Raw genomic sequence first — 21,306 nt, 5'->3', positions numbered from 1 at the left:
GTGCTCTTCCTGCTCCAGTCACGGAGCGTAGCGCTTCAAAATAATTCTACTACTTCTTGTTTTAAATAGCACAACTATTTTCCATATACCGTAAAAGCATTCATTTTATGTATTCAAATGTCTGTATAAATCTCTACAAAATCCGTAAATTTTACCCCAAAGTACTTGAAATATTAACAAAAGTGGTTCTCTTTACATCAACATTTTTAAACCAAGGAACTATTCCATAATTTAGAAAACCAAGGGTTACTCATAATTGCTGCAAGTAAAACAAGAAATGCCAATGACAGGCCTTTAGCAAGACACTGGGAATATGGTTCTCCTGCAAAAAAAAAGAAAAGGGGAAAAAAGTATAAGCATATGAGAGCTCAATTTTAGTTTAGACAACAACTTAAAAGATACAGATTAAAGCATATACATAACCTGAACAAAATAATGCAGTACAAAGCAAGGAAGTAAGATGCTTCATACTTATAATAAAACTTCCTGCTTTCTGTAACTTTAGTCCCTGAAGCTGTGCAGGTAATAAACAACAGATAGTTGCCTCTGTCCGTACAGCTACCAGAACAGAGTCCAGGTGCCTTGATGCCCTTTAAAATGCCAGACATTTGATCTACAGAGTCTCCCATGAAACATATTCCACCACAGTTTTACACAGAGAAAATTTAAAAATTAACTGGTTTACCAATATGGCAATTTTTTACTGGAACTCGTGGGCTGACTGAAAACCCACCTACTGGCAAAGTGAGAAACTCTCCTTCCACCCTTCAAGGGCAATGACACACTGACAATGCAACAATTACAGTAAGAAGTGGAAACAGAATGGTGTCATCAAGCGATACATTCTCCTTTTCCTTAGAAAGCTTACCTGACTCCAAACTCCACAGGGGAGTGAAAATGAACCTCTGCCAAACAGATACAAAATTTCAAGCTTATCCAGAAAGCACTCCTGGGAATTATTTTTTCCACTAGTCTAACTAAGAAATTAATGCATTCTCAAGGAAAAAATTAAATGGACTTTCTGGACCATGTTTTCTAAAAAAGAGATTTTAATTCTCTACTACAAAGCATTCTTTTGGACTAAACTCTACACATCTAATTATGTTTCAAAGAAATATGACCACTTCAGGGCATTCCACACTGCTTATTATTTTTACCTGTGTAAAATCGTGTCAATGGATAAAAAAGTTGTGGCCAGCAGACATCATTTCGATTGCAGTCAAATTCTGTATAATTATGCTGAAATCTGGGGGGGGGACACACAAACCAAGAAAACAGCTTTATTGACTACAGTACCATAACACCAGCACAAGGGGAAAAAAACTGAGCAAAAATGTGTCCAGGTTACAGGAAAAAGAACAAAACTAAACCACATGCTTCTTGGTACTCAGTTTTTTCTCCAATAAAAACAGGAGCCCCGCCTCTACTCCATTTCTGTCAGTTTTTGTCATTTTGTGATGAACATTTTCAGACCACGGATAATTTGGGAGCCTCACTCAGGTACACAACACAGAAGCTTATCTGCTAAAACAAAATGATGGCTTTGCAGGGTAATTTACTTCATGTTCCTCATGTTACTGGGGAATATTGTTGCTAACAGAATTGTTATTCAATAAATCTTTCCACCAGGCCTTCTTGCTCCGTACTCCACCAAAGCAACCTTTTGATCAGTACTACTCACATTACATCTACTTAACATAATGTGAAGTATCAGTGTTTTTACAAAAATTACCTTGTCACTGGAATGGGTGGCTGAGCTGGCACTTTAAGAAACTGAACAGAAGCAGTGATGGGAAGAAAGCTGATGCTGTTTTCACAGATAAGCCCGCACTGGAATTGCCATATGACTGTTGAGTAACTGTTAAGAATATACGTAACTATTACTTGAGGGCTGTAAATGGAAATTTGGAGCCTAAACATAACCATGAAAGGACAAAATATACTGAATTTAGGAGGAGGCTGATGATCTCTGGATTTTCAACACTTATATGGGGGAGAACTTGCAAAGCCTGTAAATGAGGTAAAATGGAACAGAATCCCATTTCTTTGACTGGGATTGACTTGGGGAAAGGGAGGGAGAAAGTGTTTGCAAAATGACAATTCCCTGTTTCAGGGAAGAATAAAGCATTTACCAGAGCTCTCAAGAAGAGCTCTAGATTGAGGTAAGCCAAACACAGGACAATGTTGTTGCTTCCCTTCCACCACGTGACGATAAATTAAAACATTCTTCTGATGGAATGCTCTGCGTATGCCTACTACCATAGATTTTATTTAGTGTTTTAGGGAAGTCGAAAGATTACCTACTTTTAATCATTACATTTTTTAAATTATTTTAATTTCAGAGGGAGAAAGGCTAAGATGGCTGTGATCAAAGGAACTTGGGTTGCACAAATAAAAGGCATGTAAAATCAGAAATAACAAAATAACATGTTTGTTCGTAAAACTTAATCTGGATATGTTAAGTAAACAAGTCTCAAAAGGAAACATTTGCCAGATAGCCAGAGACACAACTCTCTCTACCTGATCTGCACAGCAAGAATCTCTTGCTGGGGAATCCCTTGTACTGCCCCCACATCAGCAAAGATTATGCGAATATTCAGATTTGCAGGAATATCTGGACAAATGCCTTTTAAGTGTCCAGTGCTCATGTTGGTATCAGAATTAAATGGATCAAGACCTATGGAAGAGAACAGAGTTATTTAAATGGAAATATTATGGAAAACATTATATTATTGTCATAATCCAGTGAAATACTGGTAACTGTCACACAGGGGAAAAAAATGTTTTCTCTATATAAAATACACATAAAGGAGTACTTTATCAGCAGAGAACTAAAATACCAAGTCATATGTGTACAGGCTGACAGTAAAATACAGTAGTGCAGTATTCATATACATATTAAGATATATACGTGTGTGTACACATATGGGTGGATGGATCCAGACACACAGATCTTCAGGCATTTGAAAATACATTTTGGTTTTATCTTGAAATGCTCTATTCATCGTATGGGCTTATTTAGACTATAAACAACACAAACCTCACTTACGTATAATTTCCACCCAGTCATTTAGATTACTGTAACTTGAATTGTCCCTCCTTCCAATGTGAGTAGCTTGTATTAATGAATTCAATTTCTCAGTCACATTTCCTCTGCAACATAACAATGTAAGATCACACAAAAAGTAAATCTGTACTGTCTGCCACTCTGGGTTGCAATATTATTACATCATAAGGTCAGTTTCCTCTGAAAGTTATCACTCAACAAAACCAAACTCGCACTATTGAGTTATCTGTTGAAGGGAAGAAATGGCAAAGCATTCCAGGCCAACATAATCCTCATGTGAATACAGGGAGATCCAAGTGAAACCATTCTTATAATTTCCCTTTTAAAAAAATGCGAGACTTATCAACCACAGAAAGCTGAAATGCATACAGGCATTTAAAAACAGCGTAACATTGCTGAGAGTAAGCACTTGTAGGCATCATGTAACAAGCAACAAGAAGGATGCAGGGAAAAACAAGTCAACATACGTAGCTCACCTTAAAAGGCTGCAATCTTCATTAATACCAACTTCTAGAATGCACCCGGAGAATGAATCGAGTCCAAATAAAACTGGTGTATAAGTTGCCGATGTACATAAACTTCTGCCAACTACACAATGAAAACATCTTACTTGAACTTTCCTATATCAACCTTTCAATCCCCAGCTTTCAATTTTGTGCCAAAATGTTAAACATTAGAATGCAAAAACCAAGTGTTATAATGTAAAAACAGACACAAGCCTATTCAACTTAAATTTTCCAAGAAAGCATTAGGGGTAGACTTACTGAAGTTTGAACAAAGGCTAGGGAATAGTCTAGAAAAGCAAAATCTGGCAGAGATTCTTAGCTAAAATATGTAAACAAACAAACAAATGAAACCCCAACATTTTAGCATTAACTACAGTTGAAGTTGCAACCTCACAAGCCAGTACCTGGCTGCCAAATGTTTAGGCTTCCAAAAGTATCAGAAGCATTCATATTTGCAGCTCTCACTGGTTTTCCAACTTGATAACCTAAACATAGAAGGGTAAATTGTGAACACTGTGCAAGAATCTGTAAGCATTAGCATTGTTTTCGTAATAAATGCCATCAATCTTGAAGTAAATGAACAGACATTTCCATTACCATAGGAATACCCTCACTTTAAATAATCAATATCTGTACAACAAAAGCCTAAGAACCAATTGCTGCTGTTATAACTGGCAGTGCATTAAGACAGGAAGGTGGGGGCCGGCAACAAAAAGAACTATGAAAGAGATATAAAACATAGTCACTGATAATAATCTGTGCAGTACAAAATTTTTTTCTTTTCATTTTTAAGAGGCACAATGAAGTATTCATACCTGGATTCTCAAACTGTTCTGCTGCATTAGTACCCTTTACACTTAGAAATTTGACTGTGAATCTCTGTGTCAGTGTTTCTGGTAAAAGAAAACAATACAACTTTACTTTAAATAAGTAAATTAGCATAAAGTATGCTGTAAATTAACAAAAAGTATTCTCTATGTAGGATACAATCTTCCATCCTTTGTAAGTAACAGAAGATTCAAAATAATATTAAATTAATGGAAAGCAGCCCCAAAAATTTTCTTTCCAGAGTCCAGGGGAAATTCTTTTTAAATAAGAAATTCTATCATAGAATTTCCATGCTGAAGAAAAACAAATAAATCAAAAATCATAGAAGAAATTTCATTATACCTCCATCACATAAAATTCCAAGGAAGACTGTGACATTTACTTGTTCTATGTTCTCATCTTTCCAAATGAACATATAATGCTCTGCAAAAGTTACGTTTTGACACAGAACCTCAGCATTATGACGGCTTTCTGGCAGAAGAAGAAGACAAAAAAGGCTATAATGAAAAGCACTGCTGACTTGAAAGTTACATTACTGTAGCTGAAAAAGAACTCATTGAAAATCTCTGGCAAAATTCTGGAAATTGTCACATTGATCTTTTTGAGAATTTATTTTACTGTTTACATCCTATCTCATTAAGACAGCGCAACAGTATAGTTGGTCCCTTAGCTTATTAATATTTTAACATCAACAGTGCCATGTCCCTTTGCAGCTAAACCTCAACAGAAAAACACAGCACTGCACTTTTCATCACCAGTTGATGCACATCTCTGGACTCAGGATTCCCTCTGCTTTCATCTCATCCCTTCCAGGGAGCCATCACTGCCCAGAAAAACACATTAGCTAGTATTACTTTCTTTTGTGCTGCATTATCTTCCCACTGACTGGGAACCACTGTTCTGCATCAAGTAACTGCTTCATTGGCTGAGAAAGACCCTTAAAAAGCCACGAGAGCTTAAAAAACAGAGACATACACATATGCCTACATTCTGTCCCTCCCACTTCCACGCTCATCCTGGAGAATTTTTAAAGCATTCTTTGTATCTGTATTTTTATTATTGTTTTTTCTTCTCAAAAGCTGCTTGTAATGTAAGCTAAGGGACCCAGTTTCTCGACCAACTTTAAATGAAGTTGGGGTCATTTAATTACTTTCTGCTTTGTAGTAAGCCAATTTACTTTTTGAGTATTAGATAACATACAAGATCCCTCCTCAGAATTATAGCAGGTACACATTTGAGGCATCAAAATAACCTACTTACAGTCCAGGTTAGGTAAGAAATATATTTATTAAGTGGAAGAGACATACCACTTTCAGTGATGAATTTGCTCATGTCAGTGATGGTCCTATAGGTGACATTTTGTTGGATGAAGTCTGAGAATGAAAAACAAACACTGCAGTAATCCTGAATAAGAGAGACAGACATACTGTTTTCACATCCAAGGTATAATCCCTGTTGTTATGAAAATTGAGTAGGAAATTATTTAGAAAATTAATTTTGGTAAAGGACCAAACCGTTTATGTATTTTGAAAGCATAGCTAGTTACCTCTGGGTCTTACAACAGTAATATAGATGAGCAAAATTAAACAATTACAGAGCGTAAAATAAATTATCTTCATGCTAGTAATCATATTATCTCAAACTCCAGAATGACACTTCATAAGTATATGCTTTTGTAATGCAGAAAGTAACCACTTCTCACTAATTTTAAAATGACGATACTGCACCCTTTTGACAGAAAAAGGGTTCTGCACCAGTCTGAAAACAGTGGGAGAGATGCTCTCCTGTCATGTGTAGCCACAACCAGTGTGAGCCACCAGAAACAGATAAATGGGAAACAAAGGCAAATCCCACTATTTCTTACATCCTAAATCTTTGGAAATAGTGGGACACATGCTGGAAGGTCATCAGAAATAGGAATAGCACACCCCCAAATGCTGAACTACAGCCACCATATAACAAAGGTATTACACATAGCCTCTATGTCAACAGCCCCCAAGTTCATTCTGTTCTAGCAGCTCTGAGAAACATAAACCACGTTGCTGTTCAGGTTTGTGCAGCATACCTCCAATACCACTGTTTATCCTCACGTCATGGGGCAGTCCTTCCTTGTAAGAGGCCAGATCGGTAAGGCATCTGACATCAAAGTTCTGGAGATAGGCTACGGGGGCATTTCCAACACACTGTCCAGCCATGGACCGCTGCAGGGGTTCAACAGAAATAAGTGTTTCAGACCCTCCTCTAGCCCCTTGCTTTTTATTTGAAGACCGTTAGCGAAACGCTACAAGTGTGTACTACAGCCATGTATGACACTTTCACAAACAAGCAAGCTGATGTTATGAGAATACCTCAATCCGTAGCAAAAGAGAGGTTAAAATTTAAAAAGCACAGCTTTAAAAGTAGTTTCACTGTACAGTATGGCTTCATCCTGATTTGTCAAAATAATTATAAATAACAAGTCTCTCTAAAATGCAAAAGGAACTTGAAAAAAGTACAACTAGATGACTAAGATTCAAAGGGAAAACCAACTACAGCGCTCAGTAATGCAGCAGGTAAGCCAAAAAAATACTGAAATACAGTAAGTCGATCTATTAACTTGGATGCCAAGCTTGCTTTTACCTCTTGAAATAATTAAGACATTACCATTTGGGGGGATGGGCAGGGGATCAGGAAGGATAATGATTGACATTACATTTTTATGATTTTAACAATGATTTTGTGCTAGCCTTTTTATTTGTGTGTGCGTGTGTGTGTTTGAAAAATATATTCCACCACTTCACAACAGCAAGTTGCAGAATTTGATTACAAAGCCGTAAGGAGTGTGATACACAGAGAGTATCAAACAAACCAAGAGGCACCAAAAGCTCATAAACACAAAGTGATTACCTGGGGAACAGTAAAATACTCATTTTCTTCTGTCATAATTGGATCTCCTTGTCTGTAACCAGTGAAAAGTTTCACAGAAGTTTGTAATGGGATCTTAAATGAAGGAACTTTGGGTGTAGAACTGCAAACAAGTTTAAAAATAAAACAGTTCTTTACTCTCTACCTCACACAAATAATTATACATTTGCTTTATGTCCCATGTTCTCATATAGTTCCAATGACAATTCTCCATTTACATTTAAAGTTCACACCCTAAAATTCAAATTTCAAAATAACTTTCATTATAAAAACAGGTCACATTTTTGGCAGCATGCTTAATGTATGCATTGAGAAAATAAATTTTCATTAGACTTACATAGACCCATGATAAAAGTACCCAAGAAACGGTGTATTGTTAAGAGAAGACTGTACACAAAGGAAGGGAAACCAGTCCGGGGTGTATTCCATTGACTGAGAAGAGCACAGCTGATCAAAAGGTGGGTTTACATCCCCACCAAACACTCCAGTGAAACACGATTCATTGAATAACTGCTTCAAGTCCGGTGTACATTCCTGAAAGGGAAAAGAATGGTCACTTTTTAGTACAGTAATTGCATTACTACAGGCACTATAGCCATACTTAACCGGTAAATCAAACTAATTTTGTAGAGATAGGTCATACTTACTATTAGAAATACTGGAAAATCCAAACAAGCCCTCTAGTCCCATCTAGTCTGAAGCATTCACTACCTCTCTCTTCCCCCCAGACAACAGAAAGAGCCTAGAAATTTTGAAAACACTTAATCAAAGTTTAATACGAAATAAGTACCAGATCACAGCAACAACGAACGTCACAAGCTCCAGCTGTCAAGTCACAGGGACAAGAGCCCAAGGGCTGAAACACCTGGTTTGGGATGATAGTTGCATTTTCTGTAAAAGAATTTAAAAAAAAAGACCAAATCAGATGAAATGGACTGCAATCCAAATAAAGAGACCATGCACATTGCAATTTATTCCGACTGTGCACAAACCTTTTGTTCAATTCCATCAATGATTATTCAGTATCTCTTATTGCTGCCCAAATCCAATTTTTATTTTTTCATATCTAGAGGAAAAAGAAGAGCCAAAATGCCATTTCTTCTTTAGTGTATCTAAACACTTACCTGACACATTTCCTGTAAAGGAAGAGTTGGCATATATTTCAGCTTGAATCAGGAGACGTGCCAACATCACTGAATCACGACAAGCTAAAATCTGGAGCGTTTCAACCACACAGAGAGGTGTTGTGCAGCAGTCAGTGGCATTCGGCAAACACAACTGCAGATTTCTCCTCAAGCTTACAGTCACTTTGGAAGCATTCTGAAAAAATGCAAAACACAGTTTGACAGCTTGTATTAAATTACTCTTATTTATACCACCCATCAGCTTCTGAAAAAGAAGTTTCAGTACCACTGTGTTTCGTCAGCACTACAACACAATTATATTCTTCCTATATAAAACCAGAAGTTTCTTGAGAATGGAATGGCAAAGGGTCTGCTACTGCGATACACAAATACAGTGAGGATATGAACTGTACACAGAACTTTTTAAGGCATGCACACAGATTAAGTTACCTCAGAAAGCACATGCACAATTCTGAAGAAAAAACCAAATATTGGAAAGTGAATTTCAGTTTTTTCAGCTACCTTCTGTTGAAAACTGGAATGACTGCAGACTTGATAAACCCCCCAAGCAATTATGTACAACATAACACTGAAGGCAAGTGTAATAAATATAGATGTTCTAGAACTCATGCTGTATAAAACCACTACTCTTTTTATTTCTATTAGCTTTTTTCAGCAGATCTGAAACAGTCTCAAATGTTACAGCCAGCCAGGAAATCCAGGCAGTTCTGGGGGAGGAGGAGGAGAAGGAACCAGTGTCAAAGCTGCACCCTAGCAAACTCCAGCAAGGGCATCCACACGAAGGGTTATGTCAAGGAAAAAAGGCAAGGGCAAAACATCAAACTAGGTTGTTAGTACATTAACATTTTGCTACTATTTCATTAGCCCTCAATATATGACAGTTCAATCCTTCCCATTTTAGGGAAGGATCAGTATTTTACATACCATACCAGGTGTTACATTCAAATTCCAATCACCAGCTCTTTTACTTCCACTGCAATTTGCAAGTTGCAATCTTCCTATATCAAAATAAAAATGTAAGAAGTATTCTGCTGTCATTTAGAGAAGGCTGGAAAGTAAGAAGTACATTTAAATTCCTCTTGGGCCTTCAAGTTGGCACACCCTCAGGCCCAGCCGATGAGGGAACAGAGGACTAAGGGTTTAATCAGAAGAAGTCCTTTGGAGCTGCTGCTTCAGTAACTATTAAGGCACTAAATGAAGTGCATTGCCATTTCTCCAGTAATTTTAGTGTCCAAAAATATTAATAATTTAAATATATTTATTTACATATTATTGGGGGGGGCGGGGAGGAGAAGTGAAGTGTTCTTACCTGTCTCTTCATCTACAGGGCTTAAAATTATAGAAAAATTAACTCCTGAAGAACTTCCAAGAAAAAACAAACTGACACTGGGCCCTGACATATGGATAAATGAAGGCTGAAAGACTGAAAAAGAAGAAAAAAATGAGAGAGAGAAACAAGTCTTTATGCACAGTAACTGAAAAAGGTAACATCTGTAAGACATATTTAAGTCTTACACTTGGGCTAGACTCCTATACTTTAAATTCTCACAAATAACACAAAAATACCTAGTGATGCCTAGTATTGTATTTATGTTCTAGCAAAGTGCTAGAGCAGTGGGACCATCGCTGCTTTCTATAGTGGAGGTTTACATTTGCCAAGTAAGAATGCAGCAGAGTAACACGAAGGCAGGCGGCTGCAGCATGTCCCGGCCCATGCAGGCTACGCAACCCCGTATTTAGCAATTTTTGCAGACTTCAGTTTTCACTTTTACATTTCTTGCAGCCGTGCATCGGTGTGTACCGCTACCTGCGGTGTGGCCATCGCAGCCCACTGCCCTCCCACGCGGGCAGCTCCCAGTTCAGAGCCCCAGGCCGGGAATGCCACCGGAATTCCCTTGGCAGGCGCCACCCCAGCGGCCAGGTCCAACAGCCGCAGCTGCCCCTCTCCCCTCGGGGCTCCCCCCGCGCAAAGCAATGGCAGCCAGCTCCAGGCCCTGCACCTTCGGGTCAGGGCAGGGCAGCGGAGGTCCCCGACCTCCCAGCTCCCCAGGGCATCCCCTCACGTCCCGCCGCAGGCCGGCCCCCCCTCCCCGCGCCGCCGGCCGCCATTTCGGCCCTTCCCTCAGCGCCTCGCCCACCCGCCGGCCGCCAATTCACCGCGGCCCCCAGCCGCCCTCCACCCACCGGGGTCCCAAGCCCGCTGCCCGGGACATAGTGCCGCCAGCAGCAGCAGCACCAGCGCCCCGAGCAAAGCAGCCGCCATGGTGCCTATGGTGGGCCGCGCCGCGGGGCCGGCTGCCTCCCGGCCGCCATCTTGCAGCGCCAGCGCAGCGCCATGGCAACGGGGAGGGCGGGCTCCGCCATGACGGCCCGCCCCGCCTCACGGCCCCTCAGGCGCTCACCCCGCGCTTCCGCACGCGCAGTGACATTCCACCACAAGCGCTATTACAGCGATATCCAAACACACTTGAAAAAGCGCAGGTTTTATTACAAATGTTTTATACAAAGTAAATTACAAATACAGCTTTCCACCAGAGCGGCTCCGGGCCATGGGACAGGCCCTGCGGCTGGTACCACACCAAGCCCCAGCACAAGGGCCAAGGCCTGACAAACTGATGTACGCACATCTTGAAGGGAAAAATTAAATCTTTTGCTATGTAGGAAACAACTAAGCTCTTTGCTCCTTTCAGGAGAACATCAGTTATTAACAACGGGTTAAAACACCAAACTATACAGGTACTTCTTACAAGGGGAAGATGTTTGTTTAGACAAAAGGCATGTGGAGAAGCACACTGCTTGTTCTGCCATAAAAAACACCAATCTGAAAGCCTTCAGTTTTACTCCTCAAATGCCAGGCATAAAAATACATTCTAAAAAACCCCCGTGCCTGCTGTCATATTACACATAATTACATTTTTTTGTTTTCCAGTTTCAAAATATAACCTTAAAAGACTAACGAGCTAGTCTCCACTTACTGAAGTTATTTTAAACACACAGGGGGCTTTTTATTTGTGAATGAAGAGATATCCAATTGAGAAAGAAATACCACAAAGACAGTCAAAGGAATACGAATACATGTGAGTACACACACAGGCCAATTAGCATCTTTTTTAAAATAAAAAAGGTGGGTTCTAAGCTATGTTGGCTCATTTATTTTGAAACAGATGGTGTTTCAGTCCAAAACTTGCTAGCAAAAGCTAGAAAGAAGTTGAAGTCCCTGAATAACATAGTGCTAAGGTTCAGATCCTACACACTAGAAATGGTCATTCTTACCTTTACAGCAACATACAAAAAGAATCAGAGCTTTCTTGTCTTTGAAAATAACTTCACAGCCTGAAACTTTGCAGTGGCCAGAATACCTCCTACTTCACAGCGAGAGTCTCAACAGGCTGTAACTTCTGGTTGCTCTCACAATTACCAATTAGTATTAAAACCAGCGCAGGTTACATGGTAACACAGTGACTTGTTACTTAAAGGGCTGTGTAAAAGACATAGGACCCAAATATTTATCCCTTAAGAAACAAGTAATAACACTGCATACAATTCTCTTTCATCCAATAAAAAATGCCATCAATTTCTCAAGTAGGTTCCATTTCATGGAATTACTGGAGGAGGTAATGCTGTATTTATATCAAGTTGTTACACAGCTAACTTTAATTTCTTCTTCTTAGCTTTCATGACAGGTGGCAATGATATTTTGAAAGCAGTTCTAAAATAATGTAAAAAAAAAAAAAAAAGAACTGTCAGATACATTGAACATATTTCCACACCCACCCTTTAAACAAAAGAAGAAACACTTACTCGCATGTGCTACAAATAGGACTGAAGTTGCAGAATACTGGAAAATAAAAGCATTTGCTTTCACTAAAACAGTGCATTTGAATGTAAGAAATCAGACTCTTAAATATTTATAAACTTACTTGACAAGCACACAGAACACACGTAACCAATTTCAATGAGATTTCGATGACAGAAGCAAGCAGCTCTATAGTCCACATGAACAGGAGGTGGAAGGACAAGCTGTGATCTTTGCTCTTGATCAGGGAGGAATACCCACTGCGTGAACAGAAAAAACATATTTTGCAAATTGGGATGGCACTGCTATATTACCTTGTCAATGAAGTCAGTAAGATTTCATGCCTGACACAGGAAAAACACTGAAGTGTTTTCTTAAAGGACTTACCAACAAATACTGCAGAAGAGACGGCATGTGGGGCACTTTCAAATATATGCCACCCGTAATGTCACAAGCCTGGAAAGCAGAAAGCATGACCAGATTATTATGTTTTACGAGTTTAACAGGATATTTAAAATAACCACATACTGCACAAGGCCTGCATGTTGGAATGCCAGATCCACTGAACGTATTTCCTCACCCACTCTTGAAACAAAGGAAAGAAGAAAGCTTAAGGACATATCAAACTAGCTAGCATCAAGCATCTACATAACAGCAAATAAGAACAGGAAGTCTGTACCTGTTGTAGAAGACCTGAATCAGAGTCCAAAACACAGGCATCAATCAAAATACTCTGCAAGAAGAGAGATTAAATGCATGAAAAGCAAATCAGCTAGGACCAATGTAGCCTCATTAGAGTTACTGTCATGACCTGTTTCCACTATAAATAATGGCACTCCATATATAAATGCACATTCTTTTACAGGTGCAGGATCACCACAGCCTTAGGGAAGTTCTTTCACTTGATCAGAACATAATCATAAGAGAAATTAACAATTTTATCACCTTTGCACATTAATAAAAGATAATATATATTAAAAGATTGCCAGCTTTACCTGTTTCTGCGCTGCAAAGATCACATTCATGAAATTCATATACTGCAACGCACTGTCTTCTGCTGCTTTTATAACCTAAATAAAACAATTCAAATTTGTTAGCCTACATACTATCACCAGATTTCAAGACTAAAAGAAAACTGGCAGCAAAAGTTCTTACCAAAATCCTTGATTTCATTTCTTGATTGGCTAAGTATTAAAAAGAAAAAGAAATGCATAAGCACACTGTTTCTATCACCTGTAGTCTGCCCCTTTTAATTCTGTAGCATCTAACATCTCAGATATCTAACATCCAAGAGGTTAGATCTAACGTCTCCGTTAAAATATCTATATTGAACTGTTTTACAGTCCCAGTGACAAGTATCTGTGATGAATTCAGACTTTTTATGAAAGTAGCCCCATGTCACTTATTGCCCAAAAGCAATTAGATGTTGATCAGAAAATAAATGTTCAAAGACGCTCATTACCAACTCACTGGTTGAAACACGTATCTCAAGTTATACAGTATTTCTCATTGATTTAAGTAATCTGAATCGCATAGCTGATTCTAGTCCAGTCTGCTGCTTGCAAAAATATTTGCACAAATAGCACTTTTCCCAATTACAGAAGTGCCAAGAGGAAGACCAAAATGGAGTAAAAAAATTCAACTATCATCACAGGTCTGCAAGTGGTTCCTTTGGAATAATATTTGTGCATTTTGTGACTTTCAAAAAATCCTTCTCAACTTCCTAAGCAGGTGCCAGTTTCGGTTTTACTTGTATGCAACAGAAAATCAGAATAAGAATGTGGACTAATGATCGAGTCCTTTACTTCTAGTTGTCACCCAGACCTCAATTAAACTGGGCAACTTCAAACGATCAGGATAAACCTGTACCTATTATTGCCAATTTTGGAAATGATGGTGTGTAAAAACATATGCATATTTGTTTGTATGGACCTATGCATGTATATCTGTTATTCTGATTCAAATGTTTATGGAAGTATTTGAAACAGGAGAAGAGGCATTACCTTTTACCTCTTTGTTCATCTTGTTGATATCTACATTAGCTGACATTAAGGAATCTACATTCTGTTCTTGTAAATAACACCAGTATCCACACCACTTATCCATCACCTTAGCCAACACACATTTTAATAAGCGCGACCCACAGTTATGAGGCAAACATTTCAGTTTTGAGTATTATTACAATATTAATTAAATTTTACTATTCTTGTTCTGTAAGAAACAGTCTCAAAAACACAAAGGCTTTGAAGATTCTGCAATCAAAAGGATACAACAAAGTGCTTTAGCAAGTGAACCTGCTAACAGAGTTTCTGTCTGCTGGCCCCTCATGTTGTCAGCTGCGACACAAGAAAAGTTGCAAAAGTCACTGTTACGTCTAAAACCAGTTGCTGAACTTGACCATACCAAATACTACAAGATTTATCCTTGGCAAATAGTATTAATGCAGAGGCCTGAAGTGTCAAGCATAATAAACTCTTCTACCTCAAACCTATTAAAATTCACATGATCAAAATAAAGGAAATTCCTACAACTCCTTGAGAGTCCAAGTGTTTTTCAATTCTGCATATTAAGCCTACAATTTTCTTTTACTTACTTTTTGTCATGAGGTCTTTAATCTCTTCTGCAATTGCATCATTTATTGCTGTTAACAATTCATATTTTCCATCCTTGCTGCCAGAGCAATTCGATTCCATGGCACTACCACCATCTCCAAAGACATCTGAACAAGCCCAGCGCTTCCCAGGGTACAAGAAACGGCTGAAACAGAGGAAAACCAAAGTATTCATGTTTTGTCTTTAACCTGGTAAGAAAAAAATGCCATAAACTAAACTAGACAGCAATACTCTGAAGTATAAGTCCAAATAATTTTAATACTTCAGACATTATAAAGAGACTACATAAGGCAGGCAATCGACAAACTGAGAATGGAGTAAAACTCACATTCACCTCCCTCCTTTCAACACATCACTGAAAAGAACTGGCAAGTAGATACCACACCTGCACTCAGCCCTGAGACTCATGAATATCTGAGGGGAAAATATCCACTAAACAGCAAACTTCTGCCACTTGTGTTGGCCTGCTCGCCACATCTCCCATCCTCCCTCGCCCTATTTCTGTATATTTTTAAATAAAAGTCTGTCTAAACTCCCCTTCTGTCCTATAACCCTTTTATTGCTTTAAGCAAGGCACTAAGGCAGATTATTTCTTTCCTGTACTGCTTCAGTTATTTTTTTTAAAGCCTGATATATTATTCACTTTAAACCTGGTTTCAATTACAAATTTCAATCTAATAAGAAAATCAGTGGACAGATATTGGAAAGCGCACTTTAAACCTTTACGCCGTTAAGAAGCAGCCATACCTTTCTTGTGTGTGACTTGCTATTACAGCAAGCCTGTTGGTGCGATTCATAAATAAGTGTGAATTTCCCAGTACCATCACTGCATCGATGCATTTCGATAGGGTGAACTGCTGAAAAAAAGACGAAAGTAGATATAGCACAGTAACATTTGCAGTTAAGTAATTTAGAACAAGTCTCTCAAATAACTGCGGTTAAAAGAACTTGAAGATGCAGAGTTTCCATGCTTCATAGGGAGCATCTAGGAGAAAAAAGCTTTGACAAATACAGAGTGCTGGGTAGCTGTTTTAAAAAAGATTATCCTAATATCCATTACATTTTCTTTAGCAGATAACGCGAGCATAATGCAGAAATCAAAGACTAACCCCATCTGTTGCCTACTTAATAACGTTTTTAAAAAAATAACCTCCCGGGGCCACCACCCCCAGCAGGCAGAGCGTACCTCGGCTTCTCCCAGCGCCTTCTGTCCCCACCAGAGGGGGTTGGTGTCAATGACGATGACCAGCAGGCTCAGCTCGTCCTCTGTAAAAGTGACGGGCACCAGGTCACCCCGCTGAGGGGAGCGCCGGCGACCCCGCGCAGAGCGGCCCGGGCCCGGCAGGAGCACGGGGCAGCGGCCGGCCGGGCGCCGCGGAGCCTCGCCAGGGGGCACAGGGCCGCACGGGCGGGCCCGGCGCTCGGCACCGCTGCCGCCCTCTCCAACGGGACCCGGGCATCGCAGCGCCCGCAGCCCGGCCTGCCTGAGGGGCCCCCGGGCCACGGGCCCCCGGCTTGCCCAGGCCCCGCTCCCCTAGGGCCCCGCTCCCCCCGGGCAAGGTCCCCCCGCTTCCCCCGGGGCCAGGTCCCCCCCGCTTCCCCCGGGGCCAAGATCCCCCCGCTTCTCCGGGCCCCGCTCCCCCCGGGGCAAGGTCCCCCCGCTTCTCCGGGCCCCGCTCCCCCCGGGGCAAGGTCCCCCAGCCCCGCCGCCTCACCCGCGCTCATCCCGCCGGCCGTCGGGCCCAGCTGCTCCCGGCGCCCGGAGATGACGTCACCGCCCGCCGCCACGTCACCAGCAGGCGCCCCGCCGCACGGAGGGTGCCCGGGCAGGCCAGGCGGGCGGTGCGGCCATGAGCACGGACGGTAACGGGGACGGGGGGCGGGGGCGCGGGGCAGCGCCGGGCCCGGCCTGACGCGCCCCGTTGCTTTACAGACCTGATCGAGACCTTCCGGGCGCAGCTGAGGGACGACCCCGACGTCGCCTCGGCCGTGGCCGCCATCCGCGCCCTGCTGGGCTTCCTCAAGCAGGACCGAGGTGGGCCCGGGGCCGCCCCCAGCCCCAGCCCTGGCGGGACGGAGCCCCCGCCGGGTCTCCCCACGGCGAGGCCCATGTCGGTGCGGCCCTGAGCGCGTTCCTCCTCGTCCTCTCCCCAGGGGAGACCATCCAGGGCCTGAGGAGCAGCCTGCTGGCCGCCATCGACACCCTGTCTCGCGTGGACTCCTCGGTGGCCGTCTCCTCCGGCGGGGAGCTCTTCCTCCGCTTCATCAGCCTCACCTCCCTGGAGTACTCGGTAAGGCCGCGGCCCCCTCCCGGCCCCGCTGCCCGCGGGGGGCCCTCCCGCCTCACAGCGCAGCCGCCCCGCTTCCCAGGACTACTCCAAGTGCAAAGAAATCATGATCGAGCGCGGGGAGATCTTCCTGAGGAAAGTGTCGCTCTCGAGGAACAAGATCGCTAAGCTGTGTCACCCCTTCATCAGAGACGGCGCCGTAAGTGGGCTGCAACGGGGCCACCGGGGGCCTTTGCTCTGCTGCTTGCAGGAATGGGCGAACAGGGAAGGGAGCAGAGGGTGTTCGCGGTCACAACGCATCGGCCAGGGGTGGCTTCTGCAGGTGCACAGACCTAAGGTCACCATTGCTTTGCTCTGCCAGGACTCCCCCTTCCCCTCCAGTTTCCATCTAATCCAGCTTTAACGTCTGCTTGTATGAGCTGCTGAGGAGTCACAGCTTCAGGTTTGTGTTTAAAATACTAGATCCTCACCCTCAGCCACATCAGGGCTGGCCATGTAGCATCCCATTCACAGGGTGGTTTGCCACCCTACAGTTTGCAGAGTACCAGTGACGTGCATCATTATTTAACACTGATGGACAGGTGTGTGAGGTAAAAGCCATGGCAACATTAACAAAAGTAAAGGTTTCCCAAAGCTCAAAGTAATGCCTGATTATTTTGTTTTGGCAGCAAATATTGACACATGCCTACTCAAGAGTGGTCCTGAGAGTGTTAGAAGCAGCTGTCGAGTCAAAGAAGCGATTCAGTGTTTATGTTACTGAATCACAGCCGGATCAAGCTGGGTAAGTACTCGTTGGTTTTTATCTTCATTAACAGGGTGTTACAGCTAGCGTCACATCTGTCATCCCTTAAGAAAACCTGCTAGGCTTGTTTGCAGCATTATAAATGTGACAGTCACTAATACCACATTATTCTAGACAAGTAAAAAAAAAAACAAAACCAATATTGGTAAGTAATTTCCCATAGTACGTATTCTAATTATCATATTATCTAGATTTTCCTCAAAGGCTTACAAACTTCGTCAGTGCCAGGCCACCCTTGAGAGATGGGTAACAACTGCTTTCTAGTTGTCTGCTTCAAAAGTGGGCTAAAATAATCAGCATTATCCCAGTCAGAGCAGAGTAAACCATTTAGCTCACAATGTTGACTGATGATGCCAGATAAGTACATTACTGATAGCAAGCCTTCCCTCTTGAGAGCATACGTTGTTAAGTGAAGCAGTATATCCTGCATGCTGGAAATGATACATGTTGCTAACAAGTCTTCCACTAGAACCAAGGATGTGCAGTCACCTGAAGTAAGTATGATTTTCCAGCTTTGCTGTAACTTTGAGCAGTGCACCCCACACTTTATGTCTTGTTTCTTACACCCTGTTGATGGAAAAACTGAGACAGTTTAGGTAATGTCATCTTAACAATGGTTCACTGACTCATCTTTCTGTAGTTTTAAGTCCTGACTGTGAAGATAAACCGACTTGGCTTTTGTTGAGTTTGTTGTCATCAGTTTCCTTCCATTTCTACACAAGAACTTATTTTCTATTAAAAGGTACATCATAAACCAAAACTACAAGCAAGGGAACACGGGCAGTCATGGGTTTCAGTTGTTTAGACAATATTTTTCTAGCGCTTTCTTTTCTTTAAAGATGTTTACGCTTCGAGCATTTTTTTTAATAGGCAAAAAATGGCAAAAGCCCTGAGGAAGCTGAACATTCCTGTGACTGTGATTCTGGATGCGGCAGTTGGGTAAATCTGATCGTTAAATCTGAGTATTTTTCATCACAATTTTATTTTGACAGTCTTATATATGTTTCCTAGAAGCTTGTTCAAACTACAGAGGTTATTACTCGACTTGCTGTAGTCATGAAACAAGCTAAACAAATTACACCTTTAGCTGCACAATTAAGAGAATATGTCTGCTACAAACCAATATGTGATGTTTGCATGTTAGAATGAAAAAAAGGTGTCGGGCTTAAGTGTGGAACTTGGGGATATCTGTAAAAGAGAACTGAGGTGCTACACAAAAAGGTTGCTGTTTTTCTTAGTTTGCAGACTTGTTAACATTTTGGGGTTTCTTAAGGGATTTGCTAAATTACCACTGTTTAGTAGAAGTCCAAAACATAAGAAAAGAAAGAACTGTAATAAATCTGAACCTCAAGTCTTGCAGAAGTGCAAAATGCCAGAGAGAATGCCTCCAAGAGAATACACACCAGGCTGCTTACTGAGGCACTTCTGATCTAGGGAAGATGGTGGCCTGACGGGACAAGTCTGCAAGGCCTGTTTAGCGCATTAAATCTGTTCACATCACTTAGTTGATAGTTTTCTTTTTAGATCTGTATTTTCCATTAACAAAAGACATCCGAGGGATGTGAAAAAAGGGGGGATTAGATGAGGAGCATCCTATGTATTTGGCCAAGGTTATCACAGCACTGTTACGATTCACTGTAGTTAGTATCTTACCACAGCACCCATGTTCCCATCCCCGAGTATCAGTCCTAGTCAGATTCCAGCTTCTTCCAGCATTTACACAATTGCTGAGGTCAGCTGCAGCTGGAGGAGATACTGTTACTTAATATCCCTGCCAGGGAAGCAGATAAAAGCTCGCTCCAGGGACGTGTAACAGCACGTGGACTTACAGAGGTAGATGAAACTAGTTCAGAAAAGTGAAAGACTGATTTACTAATTTCTGTTCTGTTCAGCAAGTGATTTGTCGTATTACCCAGTAAGACTTGGCTTTCCCCACCTCTCCCCCTTTCAACAGCTACATTATGGAGAAAGTGGACCTGGTCTTAGTTGGTGCTGAAGGTGTAGTTGAAAGTGGAGGCATTATTAACAAGGTAAGAGGTAGGGGGTTTTTTATTACATCATTGTGTAAACTCTAGGCTTTTCAAGTTGCTTTGAAGAATTCATGGCTTTCTGAAAAATCTTTTCTATTTGGACATTATCCATTAAACATCTATTTATTGTTGGAAACCGGGCAATGTTGATCACGCTAGTACCGGATCTACGTGTTCTTTTCCATCTGTCTCCACAGATTGGCACTAATCAGATTGCTGTGTGCGCCAAAGCTCAGAATAAGCCGTTTTATGTGGTAGCAGAGAGTTTCAAGTTTGTAAGACTTTTCCCTCTAAATCAGCAGGATGTCCCTGATAAATTTAAGGTAAGAGAAATTCAAATTACTTCTTAGCCAGCTGAGATGCACGCTTACATGTCTATGAAATATCTGTCTGAGCATGTCTTCATGTATCTGGCTCTCTCTGCTATAGCTTACTTTACCCAACATGGAGTTACTCCATGTTACAGTCACATGCCAAACAGCCATGATCTGTCTTAATGCCAACATTTAGTTCCTAAAGCAGTTCCTTTAGGGTGCAGGAACAGCTGAGGGCAAGAAACAGTTAAATCAATACACTTCAGAACTACAAATTGTACTTTATACACAAGATAAAACATCTGAGACCAAGATGGTGCCAGCCTGTGCCTCATTTTTAAGCACTTGATTTCCGTCAGTTTTACCACAAACATCTGCTCAAGGCTGTAGCACCGCTCCTGCCTGAAAGAGGTTTTAACTTGCAGTTGTGTAATAACTAATGATCCCCGTTTCCTTCTAGTATAAAGCAGACACTCTGAAAACAAGTCAGAATCTAACAGAGGAGCATCCCTGGATTGACTACACATCACCATCGCTAATTACACTCCTGTTCACAGACCTCGGTGTGTTAACTCCATCAGCTGTCAGTGATGAACTTATTAAACTCTACCTGTAACAAAAAGAACTCGGTGCACTCTTCTTCAGGGACTGTCACAGTTCCAAGAACTTGGAAGATGATACAAGTTACATGGAGATGGTAAGGAAATGACATTATAAGGATTAATGTAATTATCAGCTGCCTTGAGTTTTCAATGCAAGACATTACCTGTGGATGGACCACTTAAAAAAATATCCAAAAGTTACTACAGCTTCTAAAGGCCTCAAATAAATTATTTTAAAGATGGGTGGAGTATTTTGATATTTAAAAATAAAATACCTTATGGTGTATTCAAACTTATTCCGAGGTATACTGTTACTTACTCATCTGTGGTACGTACCAGAAAAAAAAACCAGAACAAGAACACGCAGGAGGCTGCTGACTGAACTCTGCAGCTCCTGTCACACTGCACAAGA

At 41.3% G+C, this 21,306-nt stretch overlaps 3 protein-coding genes across 4 annotated transcripts; 1 reads left to right on the top strand and 2 right to left on the bottom strand.

Annotated features, from left to right (window-relative positions):
* Nucleotides 1-86: 86 nt before the first annotated feature.
* On the bottom strand, nt 87-10,802 carry TCTN2 (tectonic family member 2). The gene is made up of 18 exons (XM_055797204.1): nt 10,635-10,802; nt 9,760-9,873; nt 9,375-9,448; nt 8,430-8,625; nt 8,096-8,196; nt 7,643-7,839; nt 7,288-7,408; nt 6,467-6,602; nt 5,709-5,774; nt 4,744-4,872; nt 4,389-4,466; nt 3,978-4,058; nt 3,544-3,655; nt 3,050-3,153; nt 2,521-2,677; nt 1,733-1,858; nt 1,158-1,246; nt 87-322 (listed from the first exon to the last, which is right to left on the bottom strand). Exons 1-18 carry the CDS (start codon nt 10,711-10,713, stop codon nt 207-209), a joined length of 2,076 nt encoding a protein of 691 aa, XP_055653179.1. The 5' UTR covers nt 10,714-10,802; the 3' UTR covers nt 87-206.
* A 115-nt stretch (nt 10,803-10,917) lies between these two features.
* GTF2H3 (general transcription factor IIH subunit 3) lies at nt 10,918-16,633 on the bottom strand. Of its 2 annotated transcripts, none has more exons than XM_055797208.1 (13): nt 16,574-16,633; nt 16,045-16,124; nt 15,606-15,715; nt 14,840-15,003; nt 14,517-14,582; nt 14,250-14,279; nt 13,402-13,430; nt 13,242-13,316; nt 12,926-12,979; nt 12,634-12,702; nt 12,371-12,506; nt 12,252-12,288; nt 10,918-12,159 (listed from the first exon to the last, which is right to left on the bottom strand). In XM_055797208.1, the coding sequence occupies exons 1-13, from the start codon at nt 16,581-16,583 to the stop codon at nt 12,090-12,092; spliced, it is 930 nt and encodes a 309-aa protein (XP_055653183.1). In that variant the 5' UTR covers nt 16,584-16,633; the 3' UTR covers nt 10,918-12,089. The 2 variants fall into 2 exon arrangements, with proteins under 2 accessions (XP_055653183.1, XP_055653184.1); XM_055797209.1 differs by having other exon boundaries at nt 15,606-15,712.
* Nucleotides 16,619-21,190, top strand: EIF2B1 (eukaryotic translation initiation factor 2B subunit alpha). The gene is made up of 9 exons (XM_055797210.1): nt 16,619-16,721; nt 16,792-16,893; nt 17,013-17,149; nt 17,229-17,345; nt 17,815-17,927; nt 18,819-18,887; nt 19,903-19,978; nt 20,176-20,301; nt 20,753-21,190. The coding sequence occupies exons 1-9, from the start codon at nt 16,709-16,711 to the stop codon at nt 20,906-20,908; spliced, it is 909 nt and encodes a 302-aa protein (XP_055653185.1). The 5' UTR covers nt 16,619-16,708; the 3' UTR covers nt 20,909-21,190.
* Nucleotides 21,191-21,306: the final 116 nt, after the last annotated feature.

This window comes from Falco peregrinus, chromosome 2 (assembly GCF_023634155.1).
Source record: "Falco peregrinus isolate bFalPer1 chromosome 2, bFalPer1.pri, whole genome shotgun sequence".
Lineage (NCBI taxonomy): Eukaryota > Metazoa > Chordata > Aves > Falconiformes > Falconidae > Falco > Falco peregrinus.
Note: the sequence above shows the minus strand (reverse complement) of the source record. Positions and strands in the feature narration are given on the sequence as shown.